This window comes from Lynx rufus, unplaced genomic scaffold (assembly GCF_022079265.1).
Source record: "Lynx rufus isolate CCGP_SWC_20201006 ecotype Redwood Valley unplaced genomic scaffold, mLynRuf1.p SCAF_34, whole genome shotgun sequence".
Lineage (NCBI taxonomy): Eukaryota > Metazoa > Chordata > Mammalia > Carnivora > Felidae > Lynx > Lynx rufus.
This window is the reverse complement of record NW_025814850.1, coordinates 2,221,199-2,242,221: the sequence shown is the minus strand read 5'-3', so window position 1 is coordinate 2,242,221 and position 21,023 is coordinate 2,221,199. Positions and strand designations below refer to the sequence as shown.

The 21,023-nt window shown below is 44.5% G+C and overlaps 1 protein-coding gene across 1 annotated transcript; it reads left to right on the top strand.

Moving 5' to 3' along the window:
* The first annotated feature begins 1,743 nt into the window (after positions 1-1,743).
* LSM12 (LSM12 homolog) lies at positions 1,744-20,531 on the top strand. The gene is made up of 5 exons (XM_047093488.1): positions 1,744-1,902; positions 3,679-3,812; positions 17,821-17,930; positions 19,334-19,460; positions 20,245-20,531. The coding sequence occupies exons 1-5, from the start codon at positions 1,779-1,781 to the stop codon at positions 20,335-20,337; spliced, it is 588 nt and encodes a 195-aa protein (XP_046949444.1). The 5' UTR covers positions 1,744-1,778; the 3' UTR covers positions 20,338-20,531.
* Positions 20,532-21,023: the final 492 nt, after the last annotated feature.

The following is a 21,023-nucleotide window of genomic DNA, read 5'->3' as shown; positions in this document are numbered from 1 at the left end:
TGGGGTGGGAGGAGACTGTTGAGTGGCTCCCCAGTTCCTTCCCACCTCAAGCAACTTTGTTCTTGGAGAGTTTTCTGCTGGGTGAATAAAAATGAGAATGTAAATATGGTTCTTCTTGGGGAGAAATTAATTTCACTAATTGAAAAGGTGTGGGGAACGGAAGCTGGATATAAACGTCACTTCACTCCCTTGCTGTTTTTCATTTGTCCCAAGGAGAAAGCCTACATTTTCTAGGTCTTTGAAAGTTTGCCCAGGTTCTAGCCAGACAACCTTTACCAGCCTACCCCCACAACTCCATTTCATAATATTTCTGAGCTACTTTATGTTCCTTGAAATCCACAGGCTCTGTCTCCTTTTAGAGATCTTGCATGTCCTTCAGGTCTCAGATTTTTTCACTTTCTCCAGGAAGCTTTCCCTAACAGTACCTGGCAGTCATATATATGAAAACTATAATCACAATGCCATATAAAAAGTGGAGCGGCAGTTACATGTGACTTGTGGGGGTCAGAGTTGAAAGTTCTCTGAAATACCACAACTAAGAGGCATCAGTATATTTATTCCTATTAAATGATTGGACTAATATATGCCCAACGTCAGGAAGTTGATGCCTCTTGAAGGGCAAGGAAACACTTTCGAACTGTGTTCAAGTTAAGTAGTGCCAGGGCTGGTCTTTGCCTTCACCTAGAGAAAGTTCAACCTATTGTTATTCATATATGAGGCTCCAGAATTTCTATAGGGTGGTGGGGGTGGGATGTGGGCAGGTAGGTGGGTTAGGGATGGAAACTGGTGATGACAGGGCTGGAAAATACACTTAACGTGTTAAAACTGTCATAGATCAGAATGGTCACTAGTAGGGTGAGGGGCAAAACTCCTGCCCCAAGGCCATCTTTGTAATTCCTGCCCTTTGCCTGGCTTTCTAGAGAGGGCAAGAAGGGAGATGGGGAAGCATCTTGAGTTCCAAGGGTGATGGGTGATCATGGAGGATCATTTATTAAAGACCTACTACATGCCATTCATTTGTACCCATTATCTCACTTAACCTAACGACTCTATAAGGTATTATCTAATACAGTAGAGCATCAAATAGAACCATCTTGGGGAACAGGTAGACCGAATTCTTTTTGGTTGTGCGACCCTGGCCAAGTTTAGTCCAAGACATCAGTTTCTTCATCTGTAAAAGGAAGATGTTGATTCCTACCTCAAAAGATCGTTGGATCATCAGTAAGTGATAATACAGAAGAAATAAAGATACAGGGTCAGGTTTAGTAATTTTCTCAAGGTCATAGAATTTAATAAGTGGCAGACCTGGGATCCCAATCCCAGTTTAGCTAATCCTATAGCCAGTGTTCTTTCCATTGCCACTTTGTAACTGGGTATAATCATTCTGAGCAAATTTCCTTAAGTCCCCCGGGTCTGGGATTCCTCATATGTAAAATACAGAGTTCATTCATTAAACTCTTGTGTCAACGTGGACACATAATGGAGACTGCAGCTCCCTCCACCTTCCCCTTCTCATTCAACGTAGGTTATTTATCTTTAACTTCTAAAATGGACTCTGCAAGCACTTTACCAAGCGGGCGCACTTGCACAAACACTCAGATTCTCCTTTATTTCCTCTTCTTTCCTTTTCCACCTAGGCTCCCGCCCCACCCAGCGCCAGGCCACGCCCTGGCGTGTGACGTCAGCACGCCTCGTGCGTCGCGTCGCGGCGCTCACTGGGGGCCCGGCTTTCGCCCGCTGCTGCCGCCGCCGCCGCCGGCCGCGGCTGCTCTCCCAAGATGGCGGCTCCTCCGGGCGAGTACTTCAGCGTTGGGAGCCAGGTGTCGTGCCGGACGTGCCAGGAGCAGCGGCTGCAGGGCGAGGTGGTAGCCTTCGACTACCAGTCCAAAATGCTGGCTTTAAGTATCCTTCGCTGCGCGGAGCCCGAGGCCGGGCCGGCGTGTATGTGCGGTGGTGGGGGGGTGGGGGACGACGGCGGCGGCTGGGGCCCTCTCCGGGCCTAGGGGCGACCGGCTACCGCGGCGCCCGGAGCGCATGCGCACGGCCCTGAGCTCCCCTCCCCCTCTTCGTGTGTCCCTCGGTCCGCTTTGGGGACCCTGTCTCCCACCCCTTGTGGGAGCTGGGCCCCGAGCGAGGGTCAGTGGGTGGAGGGGGGCTTGACACGCGGATGCTTTTTGGGGGGAAACGCTATGAGAGGGGACACAGTCATCAGGAGAGAGGGTGGTCGTGGGAGGGGGCTGGTGGATTGGAGCCCGGATGGAAGGGAGGCGGGTAGAATCATGTGGGGAGGGGGTGTGTAGAGTAAGGATCTGCTAGTGGGGCAAGGCTATGGAGTTTACGAGGGGGTGTCTCCTGGTGGGATTTAGTCCAAGGAAGGGCGGTGGGGTGGTGACCAAATGGGCCTTGCCTGCTTTGGGGAAGAGTAACTGCAGGACAGTTTGTATTTGAAATGGGGATAGGGGCTTGTTTTGCTGGTGCGTGTGTATGCGTGGTGCTGTTGGGGGCGGGGAGTACTGAATTAGGTTCCTCAGTCATTTGAAGATTGCTGTTTTGAGGATGTTTGCACTGGAAACCTGGTCCAGAGAGAAGACCACGTTTTTTAGGGGCTTATGTGGGGTTGTGTGGGTTACAGGTGAAAGAGTAAGTTAATCTTCTCTTGCTCAGCCCAGCACATGGAGTCCTGACTTTTCCATAGTAGTTGCCTCCCCTTTTGGAAGTGGCGGTGTTAAACAGAATGGAAGAGAAGGCCTGCTTCTTTGGGGGTGGAAATGATTTCTGAGTTACTCCAGGAAACTCAGTCTTGGAAACAAAATACTTCCTGGTTGTAATAAATGTGCCACCCTTTCCCCTTCTTTTTAAGCCACAGGTGGGTTTATTTGGATTTTTTTTTTTTTTTTTTGAGGCGTAATCCTTTATGGCATCTTTCAAAAGGAAGTTTCCTACTGAGTGCTGCATTTGAGTGGCAAGTATTTTAATTTATTTAACCACTAGTTGTAGATTTCCAGTTTAGGAAGATGTCCTCTGAACATCTTTTTTTTTTTTTTTTTTGTAAAATATAAAAACTCAGACCTAGATCCTGTGAGACCTTTTACATTAGTGGAAGGGTTTTGGAATGAGGAATTACTTTTAATTGGCATGTGATATGCTCTTGATAAATAGTTGGAGGATGGGTGAGTGAATGAATGAATGGATACATAAACAAATGGGTTAACTGGCTGGGTCACCTTGAGTGACCCTCATTCCCAGTGCTGTAGTTTTCTCTTCTGCAGAATGGGAAATCTGAAATCTAAAAAAGTGAAAAGAGCAGTATCTAGATATAAGAACTATTATACCAGGAACAGAAAGTACCGCCTCTCCTGTGTGATTCCTTAGGTTCAAGAAAAACTATATATACAGCGTTAACACAGCATTATGCCTCCATACGACCAGTAGAGAGGTGACAGAAACCCTTTTTGAGGCTTCCAATTTTAGATAATACTTGGCTTTGAAAAGCTTGAGATCTTTTGGTTCTGGGGTTTTGAGCGGGTGGAAGGTGACAGGCAGAGATTTCCTGAGGAGAGCTGTGATTCTTGTGAGGCTCCCCTGCCCCCCTCTTGCTCGTGACATACCTTTTACACCAGCCTTGTGTGAGTTGTGTTCTCCATGCCCCTATTTTCCTTAACTTTATTTTCTCACCAGAATGTCCCTCTTCCAGTGGAAAGCCCAACCATGCAGACATCTTGCTCATAAACTTACAGTATGTTTCAGAAGTGGAAATAATTAATGACCGAACAGAAACCCCTCCTCCCCTAGCTTCACTCAATGTTAGTAAGGTAAGGACTTGAGGGCAGTTCTGGCTCTTTAAAATGGTGGGAAAAATTGAGACTCATTGACCCCTGGTGGTACATACGTTGTCCATTGTTTTTCACGTTTTCATTGACTTAACGGTTTGTTCTGATAACCTTTTTGAAGAAACACCAATTTAAGCTTTCTTTTTATTCCTGCATGCCTTAAAAAAATTTAAGAAACCTTTTAATGCCCAAGTAAAGAAATAAAGTTGCAAGCTTACTTTTGTCCTTTGTGAAAGAGGGCTTTTTTTTTTTTTTTTAAACCTGGAGTCCATGTGCGAACTTTTGCTGTTTGTGGGGTTGGGTAGGGGCGTTGCCTGTGAACCTCCTGAAATTGTGTGTATGTGTGTATGTGGTTTTGGGTGAACACATGGAGTATTTTGGAGATTCTCAATTCATGACATACAAAAAATTGAAAACTACTGCCTTCAAGCTTCATTTTTGTCTTTATGTTTGAATTTTGAGGTCTGATACAATTAGAGGCTTAGGATATTTTAATCTTGGATGTACGTACTGATATCTGGGAACCCTCAAATCACTTTTTTTGACTCTCCCCTTCTATCAGCCAAAGTTCACGTATTGTAATAATAATACCACTCCATGCCTTGTAGTCTTTGCTGTCCTTGTATTTGGAATGCTCTTTCTTCCAGAGTGTCTGGAGCCTCATCCTTCAGGACTTAGTTAAATGGCACCTCTTCTGAGAAGTCTTCTCTGATCACAGAGGCTAAAGGAATTTGCCCCCATTCTCTTTACAGTACCTTATCTTCCAGAGTTCAGGTGACATAGCATTTATAGTCCAACTTGGGACATTTTTGAGAGGAAAGCAGAGTGCTTTTGTTTTACACTGAGACAAGCATAGATCAGTGTATCCTGGGCAAATTGGAACTTTAAGGTTACCTATTCGTAGTCTTTGTATAATTATAATTGTGTGTCATTTGTTTACTTTTTTATCTCACCAAACTTTGTTCTGTGAGGATGGGAACCATACCTGTTTTGCTCATGGCTGAATATACAGAGCCTTGCACAGGATAGGTGCTTAATATTCTTTGAATAAATAAGTTAGACCTTTGATTTTAATAGCAGCTGCCTTTCCTTTAGTCTCTTGAATTCGTATGGTGGAAGTTTTTCCCTCTAGAGGAGTCTTGTAATAATGTATATTCTCTTACCTCTCTTGGGAATGTGGTGTGTTGGCTACAATTCAGCAAAGCAAGGAAACACTCAGGCAGCTGAAACAATAGAGGGTAACTGAGGCTGGCAGAATATACTTACCTCAGATTGGGAGCTCCCTTTCAGGTTCCAGAGAAATACCACTCGTTTTTTTAGTGATGGCTGAGGACAGATTCAGAAAGGTCTTGGGTTCCGTATTAAAGGCTATTGCATATAGAACGTCCCAGTCTTGGGTGCCTGGGTGGCTCAGTCAGTTAAGTGTCCGACTCCTGATTTTGGCTCAGGTCATGATCTCTCGGTTCGTGGGTTCGAGCCCTGTGTTGGGCTCTGCACTGATCGTGTGGAGCTTGCTTGGAATTGTCTCTCTCTCTTTCTCTCTCCTTAAAAATGAATAAATAAACATAAAAAAAATATTTCCATTCTTAGAAACTTCTAGATTTTTGAAACCCTGGCTTAGGTACCTTCTAGAGTGTAGGAGTTTTTTGCATCGTCTTCTTTTGGCTGAAGAGATTTTAAAAGATGCAAGTGAAATAGTTTATTCCTCATATGTTGAAAATAGGCTCTGAGTTAGTTTTTATAGGGTAGGAGAAGTCTGTCACTAAATAACTAAATCTTTAGTGAGTAGTAGAGGAAAGGTTATCTGAAAGGGATGATTTTCTCTAATGTAAAACATAATAAGTTTCTGCTCTTGTGACCAGTAAGTGCCACCATTTATCTGAGAGGGCTTGGAGTGTTATGGGTGGGACTGTTAAAAGGTCACTCTCTTATGTTTGACCTCAAATAGAAATAGTTCTTGGTTATTTAATTTTGTAGATTATCTTTGCCTTTGGGGTTTTGCTTTCTGCTGCTCAGTTTTAGCTTATTAGCATTGTTGTAAACTAGTTGTTTACCCACCCTTTCAAGAAAGTGGTTGTGTCATAGGTTGGGGAATATCAGAAATTTTTACTTTTCTTTGTGGCCTGCTTGCCAAGTCTTGAAAAGGGTTTGTTTTCTGGAGAGAGGAGTCAAACTAAAAACTAAAATTAGGTTGGAGGGCTATCTTTGGATTTCATTTATTCCCTCTTTCATTTGCAGAGATGTTTATGAGTAAGCTTATATTGGCTTTCTGAAACCCAGCGTTTGAGGATGCTTTGCGATTCCTCCCTGGATTCAGTTAGAAGAGCCTTCTGCACTGTTATTGAAAACTTAATCTGGGCAGCTGTTTACCTATTGATTGAATGCCATGGAAAGTTCATCCCATGGAAGAGCATGGACTTGGGTTTTTTTCTAAAGATGGAGGATTGTTTAAGCGTGTTAGAACTAAAGTGCTCAGAGATCCCTGGAAGAAAACTTGCTGCTCACAGTGTGGGGAAGCACCACCTGTGTGTACCACTTCCAGTGGAAGATACCATCACATGTTGGCTCATGTTGCTGACATAGTAAGCGCTCTGTTTAATCCTGTTGATATAAAATGGATATTTGTTTACTCTGACCCAGCAGGAACTGGAAGAGAAGGTCCTTCAATAAAAGAAAATACTTAATTCCAGCCCAACTAGAGAAGGTACGAACTAGCAGTTCTTAGAGATGAGCCTGTTTTGTTTTCAGTTGACAGTGTACTGCAGGCTAAGAAGTCCTGTGTCTACAGGGATGTGGGATGTGAGAGGCAGCTTGGAAGAGGACAGTGGGGTTGCTGAAGTTCATGAGTATCACTCGATCTACTCCACGGTACTGTTGTACTTTTAAAGTGTTCTGAGTGTCCTGACTATAAGATAGAAGCATTTCAGCAAAAATACAAAAGCACATCAAAGCCAGTCATAAATGAGGTTCAGATTACTCACTATGTGGCTTTTTAGTTTATTCTGTCATGAGGAACTTAAATACTGCTTTAGGGTGAGAAGAACCCTAGGGTCCCTGTGGCAGAATGAAGTTGGGTGTTTCTTAACAAGTTCTTTTGCATTGATTCAGCATCTTGTTCCCTGGGGATGAAGACTGCCCATGGATTAGTAGTGCTCTCAGGAGATGATTTGGGACATGTCAGCATTAACAAGGGTCTCTTTTATGTAGCATTATAAAACATTTCCTGAAATCTGTTTTGTGTAGGTGTTGTGGTAAGCTCTGTCGGGGACCACATTTATTTTTCTAGAGCTTTACAGATTACAAAGAGCTTTGACACCTCTCATTTCATTCTCACCACCACCATGTGATCTTTGTAGTATATTCTTTTCCTTTTCATTTAACAGGCTTATTAGTTTAAGTGACTTGTCTAGGTTATATGGCCAGTAGTGTGGGAGCTCATGTTTTTATGTGCCATTCTCTGAACTAGCAATTGGTAGATGTCTCATTTAATGCTAACGATAGTTCTTATGGTGTGGCTACCATCACCATCTTAGAGAAGAGTAAACTGGAGGCTCAGAGAAAATGAGTCACTAGCTCAGTGTCCTGCAACTCGTGATGGAGCTGGGATTTGAACTCGGGTCTAATATTTTGACTGCGAAGTCCCATGTTAAGTAATGTTTCTACGTAGAGAGAACCTCTGTATTGTGTGGTCAGGAGGAGTGCGGTCTAGTAGAAAAAACGGGCTACATGGGTAAGTCTTTAAAAGTCACTTCTCTGCCTCTTAACCTTACTGAACATCAGTTTTCTCACGATAAAAATGGGATAATGTTAGTGTCTATCTCATAGAGTTGTTATGGGGATTAGGTCACGTTGACTGGAATTGGCAAATGTTAGTTCTGTTCTTTTGCATTAGCTTTGTGTAGCCAACTGATGTTCCTTGAATTATGGCATGGGGGCAAGATCGGGAAAAAGCGGCAGTATGACAGCGGGAAGGCAGCTAAGAACATGAATGCCATTGCTATGTCATTCTAGCCTGGATTTGGTCTGACATTCATTCAGATATCCAAACTTGCCAAGCCAGGACTGGGGAAAATCAAAATTGTATTGAATACCATTAATATGTAATGTAGTTAAAACGTGTTTTTAAGAGATGTCTTCTTGGTGACCAGAATTAACTTGAACTTCCAGAGCAGTGTTATCAGGTGGCATAGTTAAGTGAACACTTGGCCGAGTACTGGAGTTTAGAGTGAGCAGTCACACAGCGAAGGAGGCTGTGCTTTTTTAGCCTCTGAGATTCCTGGGAAAGAACTCACCGACACAGCCAAGGCACGTGTATGTATTTGTTTAAATAAATCATCTGCATTGAATGAGATGTAAGTTCTCACTTTGCTGAGTTGGAGAAGACTTTCTTGAGATAGTTGTATGTTGTGGGGGGAGGCAGGGAAAGTGACAAAACATCAAAAATTGAAATCCACAGGTAAGGTGTCCACCTCCCTTACCAGACCACTGACTAATTTTTTAGCTTTTTTTATCCATTTATTACCCATTTATACCTTACTAACAAGCAGTGAGTTATCTGATGCAACCAGGAAGAAGAAAGAGATTGAAAGGGCTTATCATTAGCCCTTGGTAATGAAGAATGAGTTGGCTGCCTTTGAATAAGAAGGGTATTTGGAGATTGGTGGTGATTGTGGGGAGGTCTGGAAAGAAAGGCTGAGAAAATGGAAGAGTCACAAAGTTGACTTTTTAAAAAAACTGACCTCGGGGACCTTGGATGGCTCAGTTGGATAAGCATCCTACTTCGGCTCAGGTCATGATCTCAGGGTTTGTGAGTTCGAGCCCCGTGTTGGGCTCTGTGCTGACAGCTCAGTGCCTGGATCCTGCATCCGATTCTGTGTATCTCTCTCTCTCTCTCTCTCTCTCTCTCTCTCCCTCTCCCCCCCCCTTTCCAATTCTGCGTGTCTCTCTCTCTCTCTCTCTGCCCCTCTCCCGCTTGTACTCTGTCTCTCTCTCAAAAGTAAATAAACATTAAAAAAAATTTTTTTTTTAAACCTGACCTCAGTGCTCACCTTTAGGTATGATGTCACACTGAGGGAAGACCTGACTCTGACTTTTTGTTTTGAGTTCTCCCAGTTCAAAGCTAATATTTAGCATAACCATAGACTTTCCAGTGATGTGAGGGTTAATCCTCAGTGTGAGTAAACTCCTGGGGTAGTTAATAGCTACTGCATTGTGGCCTGCGTTCATGGACCTATCCTGTTAGCCAGGTCCTTGACCGTATTGTGACCCTAATGTATTGGGGTATGGAGTTCACACCAAGTAGAATCAGATGGCCTGATTTTAGGTTATGTGTATATTGGTAGGAGGTAGAAGGTGTTCATAGTATGTGTAAATGGGAAGGGAAAGAACTACTTTTCTAGAGAAAGCAGGATTTTTTGGTCAGATAAAATTTTTCTAGCCTCTAGGAATCGCGTCTAACCTATTGGCTCCTCGATTAGAATATATTGTCAAGTGCCCAGTACTAGGTTAGAGTCCACCAGTAAGTTTTGCACCTGGCTGTGAACAGACACAGCTGTTCTTCATGAAAGTGTCATGAAGGTAGAGGTGGGGGGTGACTGCTGAGTGACGGGACATGTTAAGTAGTGAGTGGTGTCAGATGGAGTCAGAGAGGTAGAATGATTGACTACCATTTCAGAAATCACTAGTCTGTTGAAGGATGTCACGTTCTGTGGCATTTAAACTTTGGGGTCAGACTGACCCCCCTGGTGGGGGATGCGGTGCTCTAGGTGAGGGCTCATGACTCCATTCAAGCTAGGGTGCATGGCTGCCAGCTGACTCTGTGAGCCCTCGTTAGGTTACGGTTTTGCTTTGGAAGGGGGCTTTCTTGACATTACAGGGTGTGGGGACAATCGCTGTCCACCTGAAAAGACAAATTGCTGTGCTCGAGTGACTAGCGGAGGTGTGCCACAGGTGTGTTATTGAAGGCATGTCTGCACTCTTTGACACAGAGATGATTGGCAATAAGGATTTTTCTGGTGGGTCAGTGGTGGTATCTCTTCTGCTTTAAGAAAGGGGCATTCTAACTGGTTTGGTCTTCCTGCTACAGAACAGGCTTGAGGGGAAAAGGCTGGGGGGAAAGGTGATGCAGTCAAGTTCTAGCATTGGAATTTTGAGACTAGCTTAGGTAAATACCAGACACTACCCTGGAGAGGGAAGCAAATTGTACCTGAGGTGGGAAATGAAAGGATCTGCACGCTGTGTCAGAAGCTAGCAGTATGTGTGGTAGAATGTGGGGAATTTAAAGAACTGGGTTCTTTTTGCAGCTGGGCTGTTAGTAATTTGTGTGACCCTGTGTTAGTCACTTAACTGGAACCTGGATCTGTTAGTTCTATGAATCTCTAATAGTCTAATAGTTTCTGTTCCTTTTATCCTCCTTTCCTCTTGCTCCCCCTTCCTTCCAGGTGCTGGGAATGTCAAGATGATTAACACTGCCTTTGCCCACAAGAATCTCCTGTTTGGGGGCGCCTGGGTGGCTCAGTCAGTTAAGCATCTGACTCTTGATTTCAGCTCAGGTTATGATCTCACAGTTCATGAGATTGAGCCCCGTGTCAGGCTTTGCACCGACAGCATGGAGCCTGCTTGGGATTCTCTCTCTCCCTCTCTCTCTGCCCCTCCTCCTCTCTTGCTCTCTCTCAAAATAAATAAATTAAAAAAAAAAAAAGAATCTCCTGTTTGTTGGCAGGGTGAGGGAGAGCTGCATTTAACTAGTGCTGACAATGTGGCAGGGTCAGTGTTAGTGGGGGTGTGAGCGAGGTGCTGTGAGAGCATAGAGCAGGGGGCAGCAAACTCTCCTGGAAGGGCCAGATAGCAAATGTTTCAGGTTTGTGGGCTGTACATTCTGTCACAACTACTCAACTTTGCCTTTGTAGCAAAAGCAGCCATAGATGATATGTAAACAAATGGGCATGGTCTTTCCAATAAAGCATAACTAAAACAGGTGTTGGGCTGAATTTGGCCCACAGGCTATAGTTTGCCAGTCCCTGGCATAGAGTAGTAAACATTTTAGGGAAGGCTTTTCTGATGTAACAATGGAGTAGGGTCTTGAAGAATATTCGATAAAAGGAAGGAAGTTAAATGGAATCCAGCGGATTTGGAAGGTGCTCACTTTGTCCATCTCTGCAATTGGGAAACTTCTTTTAGTAAGCTAACCCGGAGGTTGGTTGTTCTCAGGGAGTAAAGGGATGAGTTGTGTGCCATATTGGTGTTAGGTGCTTTCCATGCTTACTGAACTCCCAACAGTAACCCTTCAGGATGGGCCCCAGATGAATGAACTGAGGCTCTGGAGAGGTTATGCATCTTGCTCAGGTTCGTGCAGCTAGGGCGTGGTAGGCAGGGGTTTGAGCTGGAATCTAGGCGTAAGGGGGTGGCTCTTCTATTTTACTCTGCTTTCTCTCTTTTCAGAGCCCAGGAAAGAACAGTGCATGGCTCTTTCACTATCATGAATAAGATCAACTCTTTACTCACTAGATAGTGCACCCATTTTGGCATGTGAAGGGGAAAGGGATTTCCAATAGATTATTCCAGTTATATTTTGAAAGATGTCTTCTTTAGGACTTACAACCTATCTAGCAGCTCTTACAGAAACCAGAAAGGGAAGCACTGAGCCCATTGGCTAAAGGAAGGTTGGATTGTATGAATTTTTCTGAAATGACCCACAGGCCACCTTCTCTGTGCTAACAGTAATGATGTTTTTTTTTTTTTTTTTTTTTTTTTTTTTTTAATTTTTTTTTTAATTTTTTTTTTTTTTTCAACGTTTATTTATTTTTGGGACAGAGAGAGACAGAGCATGAACGGGGGAGGGGCAGAGAGAGAGGGAGACAGAATCGGAAACAGGCTCCAGGCTCTGAGCCATCAGCCCAGAGCCCGACGCGGGGCTCGAACTCACGGACCGTGAGATCGTGACCTGGCTGAAGTCGGACACCTAACCGACTGCGCCACCCAGGCGCCCCAGTAATGATGTTTTAATAGCGATGTTAACAGCTAATATTTGCACAGTGCTTTACACTTAGTGCTTTCACCCAGACTGTCTCCCTTAATCCTCACTGCCATGTGTGAGCTGGCTAATTTGAGCGCACATTCTCAGAGATGGGTTGTTGAGATCAAATTTCAGCCTATATCCCAGCCAGTTTTCTCTCTGACAGGGCCATGTGCAGGTTCCATGGCAGTGCTGGTTTCAGGGTCTCAGGACTAGGAAATTACTCATTGTCCTGGAGGTTTAGTTTTCTGTTTAGCTATGAATTGTGTTTGGTGACATAACTTACAAATAGCTGACAAACTCTTGACTTATTGACAACTAGTTTTTGTTTTAAACCCAGTGAAAGAAAAAGCTTTGCCTATGGAGGGGACTGTGACTCCAGGCTGGTCTGTATTGTGCAGCAGCTACATCATGGTAACAAGGATGGTGTTGAAGCTTGGAGATTTTAGGTGGGGCTGCGGCCCCTGGATTTGCATGTTGTTTTTCCTCGTAGTTCAAAGCACTCAACATACCTTAACATGCAAGTACAAGAGACTTGCTTGACTTAGCTTCCCTAGTCTCAGCCCAGTCAGAAAATGATGGGTCCATGGGGCATCTGGCTGGCTGGCTTGCTCAGTCAGAGGAGCATGCAGCTTTTGATCTTGGGGTCATGAGTTCAAGCCCCACATTGGGTGTAGAGATTACTTAAATATTAAAAAAAAAAAAAAAAAAAAGATGGATCGAGGGAATACCTGTCATTATTGGTCTGAACTGCTTTCTTATATAATGTCTGTTTTCTGAAAAGCATTCCTGCAAGTTACCTTTAACAAAAGAAATAAAGGATGTCCTTGAAGTTTAGGGTGAGACTGAGGCCCTTTTCAGAAGAGATACCCTTTACTAGAAAGCAGACAGCTGTGTTCTGCACTGGGGACATTGATGGAAATGCCAGAATGCGCTGACAAAAAGAGAAGGTGGCAGCTAAGTTTTAAAATATTTTTCCTTTCTGGAAAAAAAACTTTTTTCCTTTCTGAAAATACTTTCTTTTGCATTTAAATTTACATTTTCAGCAGTCATTTAGACTTCCTTAGGTGGAACTGTTTATAGTGACAGGGTTAAGAATGCAAGCTTTGGAGTCAGACTGGGTTCCAATCCACTCTCCCACTTGTGGCTTGGTAGACTTGGGCAGGTTTCTTAACAGCTGTGATTAGTTTCTCCATCTATTAAGTAGGAGGAATTTTAGTCCCTGTTTCATAGGCTTGTTGTGCAGATTAAATGCTGAATACATGTAAAGTGTGTAGCTTGGTGCTTAGGGCGCAGTAAGCTCTCACTCAACAAGTTGGTTCTTAGAATTTTAATATTCACTGCCAGGCCTCTTGGGCTCTGCGGTTCCTGTTTGATTCAGTGTTTTGATTCATTATTATGTATTCTAGGACACAACGGCAAGTGGGATACTCTATTTTTGGAGTTCCCAACCATGCAAAGTATGGTTCTTCTTTACTGTTTGTAAAGAACTGTATTTTATTGAAACCAGCAGACAGGAGCTTTCAGCTAGGGAACAAGAAGACTTGGGGATATTGATTTGATAGTTGGAAGAAATATTTTTGCGAGCCCGCTTATTGCTGGCTAGGAAGAAGGGCTTTCTAAGAGTGCACCCCAGAATTGAAGCCACAGAAACAAGCGTGGGCCCTCCTGATGACAATTGTCCTTCGTTGCTGCAGTCTGTCTTCCCTCAGCCTCCACCAGGCCGTGCGGGCAGCAGCTGCGGTGTTTCCTAACCTCTCTGTGAGGGCAGCTGGTTGGAAAGCCCGTGTACACAGAGAAGACAAACTGAGAGTGGCTCATCAGAGTCAGTAGGTCACATCCAGCATGTTCCTCCTTTGGACTCTGCTTCCCTTGTTGTATCAGCTGTCACAGCCTGTTAAATACTTGCGGTAGGAATCCCTCTGGGTTCCCCACAGCACCTGTGCTTTCCTGGTCTGGGTGTGTGGAAATAAGATGGCCCAGCTGGTGACTGAATAACAAGATGAAGTGCATGGTGCTTGGATTTTGTTGTTGTGGCTGCTTCCTTTTCCCCGTGTCACTGAGTGCAGGAGGTGTGTGTCACTGGTGTTCATTAGTTCACTCACTCAAGGGTTACCCAACAGCAGGCGTGACTGGATGCCTTTTAATATTGATGTGCTCCGGTGTCAAGTTCCTGTACTTTTCTCTGTAGCCCATGTCAAGTTGCTATATATAAAATGGCCACAGGAGGAAGTGCTGGTTAGTAGACAGGGAATCACTTTTTCACCGGGTCTCGTACAAAATAAAAGGAGAGGCATGTTAGCACAGGTTGTCTTGTGCAGTCATTTCATTTAAGCCACATGCATGTTAGTGACACATATTTGTGGGGTTTTGCTTCTCAGTTTGCCTGAACCCAGTGTTTGTAAAGTGGTGCCTTTAGTATTCTCTGAGATTCTAACCAGTTAGTGCTTCAGATTTGATTGGAAGAGAGGCCAGCAGCTAGCATGTTTGCATTGAAAATAGATGTAGTGTGGTGACGGTCATTGAATTAAAAAAATCATGATCCTGCTAACCTTTCCAAGCTGAGAAGGCACACTCTCCACCTCTACCGAGGGCAGCTTCCATTGGTTCCCTCTAGTGGTTTGACAAAAACTGTAAACTTAGTATCTTGGAATAACTGGACCATCTATACGTATGCATTAGTTTACAAAAATGTGGGGAAATTTACATCTGTGTAACTGCTAACTTGAGGGTGGAGTGATAGTTATTTGCTTTACAAAGGGACGCTTATCTATACTTTTCATGGGTTTTAAGGAACCTGCCTAAAAAGAACAAGGTAATCTTCTTCCCTTCTCAACTCCAATTTTGAGAGAAGAAAGACTTCTAGATTCCTTTTGTGAGGGTAATCTTCCTTGTGCCTAACCGATTGGATCCTTCCTTCGTAGAAGAAATTTACCCCATTTGTACAAGTTCCTGGTGAAAGCATATCTGTAGAGCTGAATGTCAGATTTAAGCATTTTTCAGATTGCCGTGAAAATACAGTTCATAAACTGACAGCTGGAGGATTCAGGGTTTGCAGTGCATCCAGACCCCCCAAAGCACAATTGCAGGTCCAGGTAGAGTAGTTGAGGATATTGGGGCAAATTGAAATAACAGCTTACTCTGATTTCTGTTGACTTTTCTGAGGTTTGTATATCATTTAGCATTTGGGATCTGTTTGCACTGTGACTTGAAATGGAGAATTACCCAGTTTATTCTCCTTTGCCTGCAGAGCCTTTAGAAGAGGTGTTTTGGGGGGCTAGAAGTGTATTTTGAAATCATTGTTCTCTAGTCATTGTGTTGCTATTACTCAGGCTGTCCAAACGAATCACTCTGGCTAAGATTTATATGTATTTCATTATGCCTCTGGCAAAAATTCAAAAGTGGCTCCCAGCCTTTCTACCTCCTCTTCTAGCTTAATTTGTCCATTCCATTCTTAACCATTCTGCATAGGTGCCTGGTTTCCCTGAGCCAGTTCCTCCCACTGAATGGGTCATGTTAGGTTTTTAATCTACTAGGTGGATGACAAGGATGTTTTGCTCTGGTATCCGTATTGTCTAGTCAACACAAGCTTTATAGACGCAGCTTTGTCAGACCCAACACTGGGAGATGTTTTTGGTTTTCGGGGATAAACATTTTTTTAAAAAAACCTCAAAATGTGAGACCCTCCTGCTTGTTCATGGGGTAAGATAAACATCTGCTTGGTCACTTGTGCTTCCCAGGAGCCCCGTAGGAGTGTGGTTAATCCAGGGGAGCTTTTGTTGCCCCTGGTTTTACCTTCTGTCTTTGGAGACTTCAGATTTGTACAGGGTGTTTGAAAAATGAGAGTCAAGGAACCCCCTTGTTATCAGGGTTTTCTTGGTGATTGAGTAAGTTTTGCCTGTTGCTGCTTAAATCACACCGGCAGCAGCTCTCTCTGCAGAGAGACCGAGTGTGCTTTCTTGCTGCCGCTGGGATTGCCCAGGCTCCAGGGGATATTGTCAGCCCTGTGCATTGATTTCTCTGCAGACTCTGGCCTGGTGGGGCCAGATTGGCAGGACCAGGCTTGAAAGATTATTTATTTACTCCTGCTTTATCTCTCTCTCTCCATGTACCGGGGACCATGTGAGAAAGGATCTCCAGCTTCCAATCACTGTAGTTTTGGCCTTTCTTCCCTCTCTGCCCTAGGGAGACTGAAATGACCCTGCGCATGACTTCTCTCTTCGGTGCTCACACCCCTCCCCCCCTCAGATCTTTGAAGCTCAGAGACAGGGCTCCCCATGACCCAGTTGAAGGTCTCCTTTTCTCTTCTTCATAGTCAAACCCACACCTTAATAAAGTGCTTCATTTTGCTAACAAGCGATTAGACACTTTGCCTATAGAACTAAATTTGGTCTGTGGTTTGAAGGGTCACTGTTAGGCGGAATATAAATGTTTAAGAATTCCAAATGTCTAGGTACTTTGGGGATGTGCAAGAGGTATGATCTCTATCTTAAGGAGCTGGTATTTGGGGACAAATTATGTGTGTTCACGTGTGTGTTTGTGTCTGTGTTTGGTGAGCTGCAGCATCAGTATACTAAGCCCTTAATGGGTCTGAAAAATCTCTAACTCATTTGTTTGACTTTCAGATGCATTGTCTGCCTTTCATTTTAACCGTCTTGTCCAGCATATTTGTTGTGTCTTATGCTCTAGCGAATTTGCCCTTCTGGAGTCTCTAGCAACCAGTAGTGTAGGGTGGGGACTAGAAGTGTGTTAGAGGGGCAGTAGGGGTTGATGGGGCAACCCACCCCTGTTGGGAGGGATTTCCTAGATTTTAGTAGACTGCGGTATTCCCCCCCTTACCTGCAGGGTGTGCATTCCAAGACCCTGGAGGATGCCTGAAACCATGCATAGTACCGAGCCCTGTATCTACTGGCTTTTTTCCTGTACATACATACCTATGATAGTTTAATTTATAATTAGGCGCAGTAAAGATCAACAATAGCTATAAAATGGAAAAATTGTAACAGTGTGCTGTCCTGACAGTTACGTGAATATGGTTGTCTCTCTCTAAATACCTCATTGTACTGTTCTTAGTTACCCTTCTTGTGATGATGTGAGGTGATAAAATGCCTACGTGAGGAGATGAAGTGAGGTGAATGATGTAGGAGCTGTGGTGTAGCGTTGGGTTACTGTTGACCTGATGATATGTCTGGAGGAGGATCATCTGCTTCTAGACCGAGGTTGACTCTGGATCAGGGCTGGGGGTGGGTGGGGAGCGACTACTGTACTAGATTTTACTAGAATTTCTTTTGATCAGTCTGTGAGCATTCCACTAGAGGGCAGTTAAGGAAAGACATAAGGTAGAATGTGGACCATTCCTTTTTCTAAAGAGCAGGGTAACGGTAGCTCAAGTTGAAGGTGGACAGTATTGGGTTAGGTTTACTTGGGTCTTGGCTCCCCATGTGAGCACAGATAGTGTGGTACCAGAAAGATAGTCTTTTGAACCTCATATTCTGGTCTCTGAAGGTGTTGTAGACGTTGGTTTTTAAAACTGAGACTAGCAGTGGCTGATAAAAGGTCTTCATTCTCTCCTTTCATAGAGATGTATGCATTACCTTTTATCTGATGGTCACTTCCCAGTCCCACTGTGTAAGGTTGCCCTGCTTTATTTTCTTCCCAGCTCCTTGGCACTGTCTGTAGTTACTTTGTTTCTGTTCGTAGTCTGTCCAGTCCCGGCGGCAGTGCTGTACTCTAGTTCAGCACAGTGCATGTCTGGTATGTGTAGGCACTTAGTAAGTACTGGATGGAAGGAATGTCTGCCGCAGTGGCAATAACCCCTCAGGCATATTATGTATGTGTATGTTTCGCTTTTGAACTCTGAGAGAATTGAATCTACCAAACTAGTCTCTTCCAGCCTCCTTTCCTCAACAGGTCCTGACTGTTGGGAAGAATGAAGGTGAATGCTTTTCTGAGTCTCTTTCCTCTCCCCCACCCTAGCTTGCCAGCAAAGCACGGACAGAGAAGGAGGAGAAGCTGAGCCAGGCCTATGCAATCAGCGCTGGTGTTTCCCTAGAGGGCCAGCAGCTCTTCCAGACCATACACAAGACGTGAGTTGGGGGAGCATAGGGGTCCCTTGTCCCCGGGGGCAGCGCTGCCAGGCTGTGCTGTGTGGGTAGTTGTGTTCCCGAAAGTCAGCAGAGATGCTGGTTAGTGTGTCTGCAGCACCTTGGTGTCCAGGGATGTGGGTGTCTGTTGCCCTTCCATACAGGAGAATGGTGTAATCATGGACAAGTTGGTTTTTTGGGGCTTCAGTTTCTTCATGTGTAAAACTTGGTTTGGGATTAGATTATCCTGAGTCCCTTTCAGAACTGGTATTCCATAATTTAGAATACGGGGCTTCTTTCTCTTTCATTATTTTGACCTTGTCATGCCTTTCTCCAGAAGCTGATGGGGTTTTATTAAGGGAGTTACAAGTCTGTCTCTGATTGTACACTGGGAGAAACATAGGGAGTTAGGGAGAGCAGAAGGCCACCTTATTACCACCTCCTAAAAGACATTTTGTCACAGCAGAAGTCATTTGACTCTCCACTAGCTTCCCTAGCTGCCGAAACACTGAAACATTTGACACTCCCCCTCCCCCCTGCTGCCTTCTGTTACCCTATTTAACCACCTGGGTCTGGTGCACAGATGGCAGCTGGCATCAGAGCTGTTCGAGGCCATGGTATGAGTATCTGAACATTTACAGGTATGTGAAGGAACTCTTAGGAATATCAGCTGCCCTGTGTTTCCCCGAGTGTGAACTGGAATGGGTTTTCCCAGTCTGGCAAGTGCCCAGCTGTCTGATAACTGAGAGGGGCCGGTTTGAGGAGCAGTTACTGTTTCAGGAGGTGGGTGGCAGAGTACAGATCACAGGAAGATGGGGGGATTTCTTTTCCTGTCTTTCTAAAGGTGCCGTTTCCCCCCAGGCCAAAGGCTGGCAAACTCCAGGTAGTGGGCACATCTGTTCATTTGTTTATGTATTGTATTATCTGTGGCTGCTTGTGTAGTACAGCAGCAGAGTTCAGTAGTTGTGACAGAGGTTGTATGACCCTCAGAGCCTAAAATATTTGCTGGCTGACTCTTTATAGAAAAAGTTTGCCAACCCCCTGCCCTAGGCTGCTACTTAAGTTGCATCTAGTGGCCTGAGCCTAGCTCTTTATTTGAATTCAATTTGGTTTGGACTTCTGAGGCTGCCACCAAGTTTTTTCTGGTTTTCCAGGTCCCTAATGCTTCAGAGTGCCTCTTCTGGGCCCTTATCAGAATAAGTACACATCAGGTCATTGTTTTTCCTAGCCACTGGTGCCCAGGAAATGTGTCGTGGCTACTCTTCCCTGTAGGCTGCTGGCATCTAATTGTTGGCTGAGTTGTGAGCTGAGAACTTGGGGTCAGTTTCCTGGAGTTACTTATTCATCAGGCAGGAGGTGTGGGATGCCGCAAGAGGCAACTTTCACCTGCTCTCTTCTCCTTCCAGCATTAAAGACTGTAAATGGCAAGAAAAAAACATCGTAGTCATGGAAGAAGTTGTTATTACACCCCCATATCAAGTGGAAAACTGTAAAGGCAAAGAGGGGAGTGCACTGAGCCATGTACGCAAAATAGTAAGTAAAGGAGCCATGAACCTTTAGAGAGAGGATGATTCCTTGACCTTCACCCCTCCCCAGCATCAGGGCAGGACACTGTGCTGAGATCCCTGCCTCCGACCTACCAGCCTGAGAGCAGCCCTGCCTAGCCACCTGCCCCCTGCACTGCAGTGCTCTGGAGCTTATGGTTTGGCCACTTCTGTGGGGATGGAACCCGCTGGGCAGCATGCGGTAAAGCAAGCGGCCAGCCCCATGTCCTCCCTGGCATGGCTTTTTGGAATTAGCCAGACCATTCTGTGGTATTGCACCTGAGCAGTTCCTCTCATCCCAGTCTGGGTTCCTCTCGGGAGGAGCTGGTTGGTATAAGTCAGTTGCTGTTGGGTCTCTGACCCTGCATATGTCACATGACTATCTAGGTTGCGTTGTAGCATTTAGGAAAAAACGCTCTGAGGGTTGAGGGACCAATGTCGTGGATGTAAAAAGTCCAAGACTGCTAATTCCCTATTAGCTTTTCATTCTGCACTTAGATGAAGAGGGGCGAGGCAGTTTGGGACATAATAATCTCCTTTCATACTGTGTTTTAGCTTACAGACTCACTTTCTTCTAGATAGTCTTGGCCAAAGCTGCAACAAATGTGGTTGAAACAAGAGGCCCCTGCCTACCTTTGGCTGGCAGGACCAGCAGACAGCGAGGGCAGAGATGCCTGAATAGTCCGTGAGGCTGTGGAGACCTGGAGTGAACTGTTGGGGAGGCCTCGGTGCCCATCTCCTGTTCTGACCTAGGCTGAACTGGTCTCTTTCAGGTTGAAAAACATTTTAGAGACGTGGAAAGCCAAAAGATACTGCAGCGTTCACAAGCCCAGCAACCACAGAAGGAGGCTGCCCTGTCATCCTGAGTCCACACACACGGAGGACTCTTCCAGCATCCAGCCAGCGAGGCGATGGTGGTGGCTTCGGCGGAGGCAGGCCGGGGGAGGGAAGGGATCCTATATTTCCTGTTGGCTCTTGTTAACAAAGGGTCAGCATTTCCAAATCTTAGACTTGAACAAACAAAACACCCAACAAAAAAGAACAAGAGAATAATTTAAAAGTTGAATCATTACTTGACTAACAGACTTCGGTCCACCATGTCCTTTTCACAGTCCCCTTCTGGAACAGTCACCTTGTTAATTTTATTTTTGAAAATTCCTTTCCTGCTCTGCCCTTTCACCTTTGACTTTCCTAGTCTGTCCCTGCCATTCTGTTTTTATAAGTGGCTTCACTTGCCTTCTGAGTGATTGAAAGAAACTTTTACATCTCTTCCAAAATAAAAGTAACAAGTTGACTGTGACACTGAAGTCGAGACTAGAGCAGCAGACAGAGGTCTCACTTTAAATTTGTCTTTGGTTTTCTTTTTCTTTTTTTTTTTTTCTTTTTTTTGCACAGGGCATGGCTTGAATTAGTTTTATTTTTCTTAACTTTAAATATATATATGAAAATATATATTAAAATGTTCTCTAAATATTTTCTGCTTCTTGCAGGTCTCTTTTTACTAGATCATGGCCGCTCTTCCCACCTCCTCCCTTCGAAAATAAAAAATGTA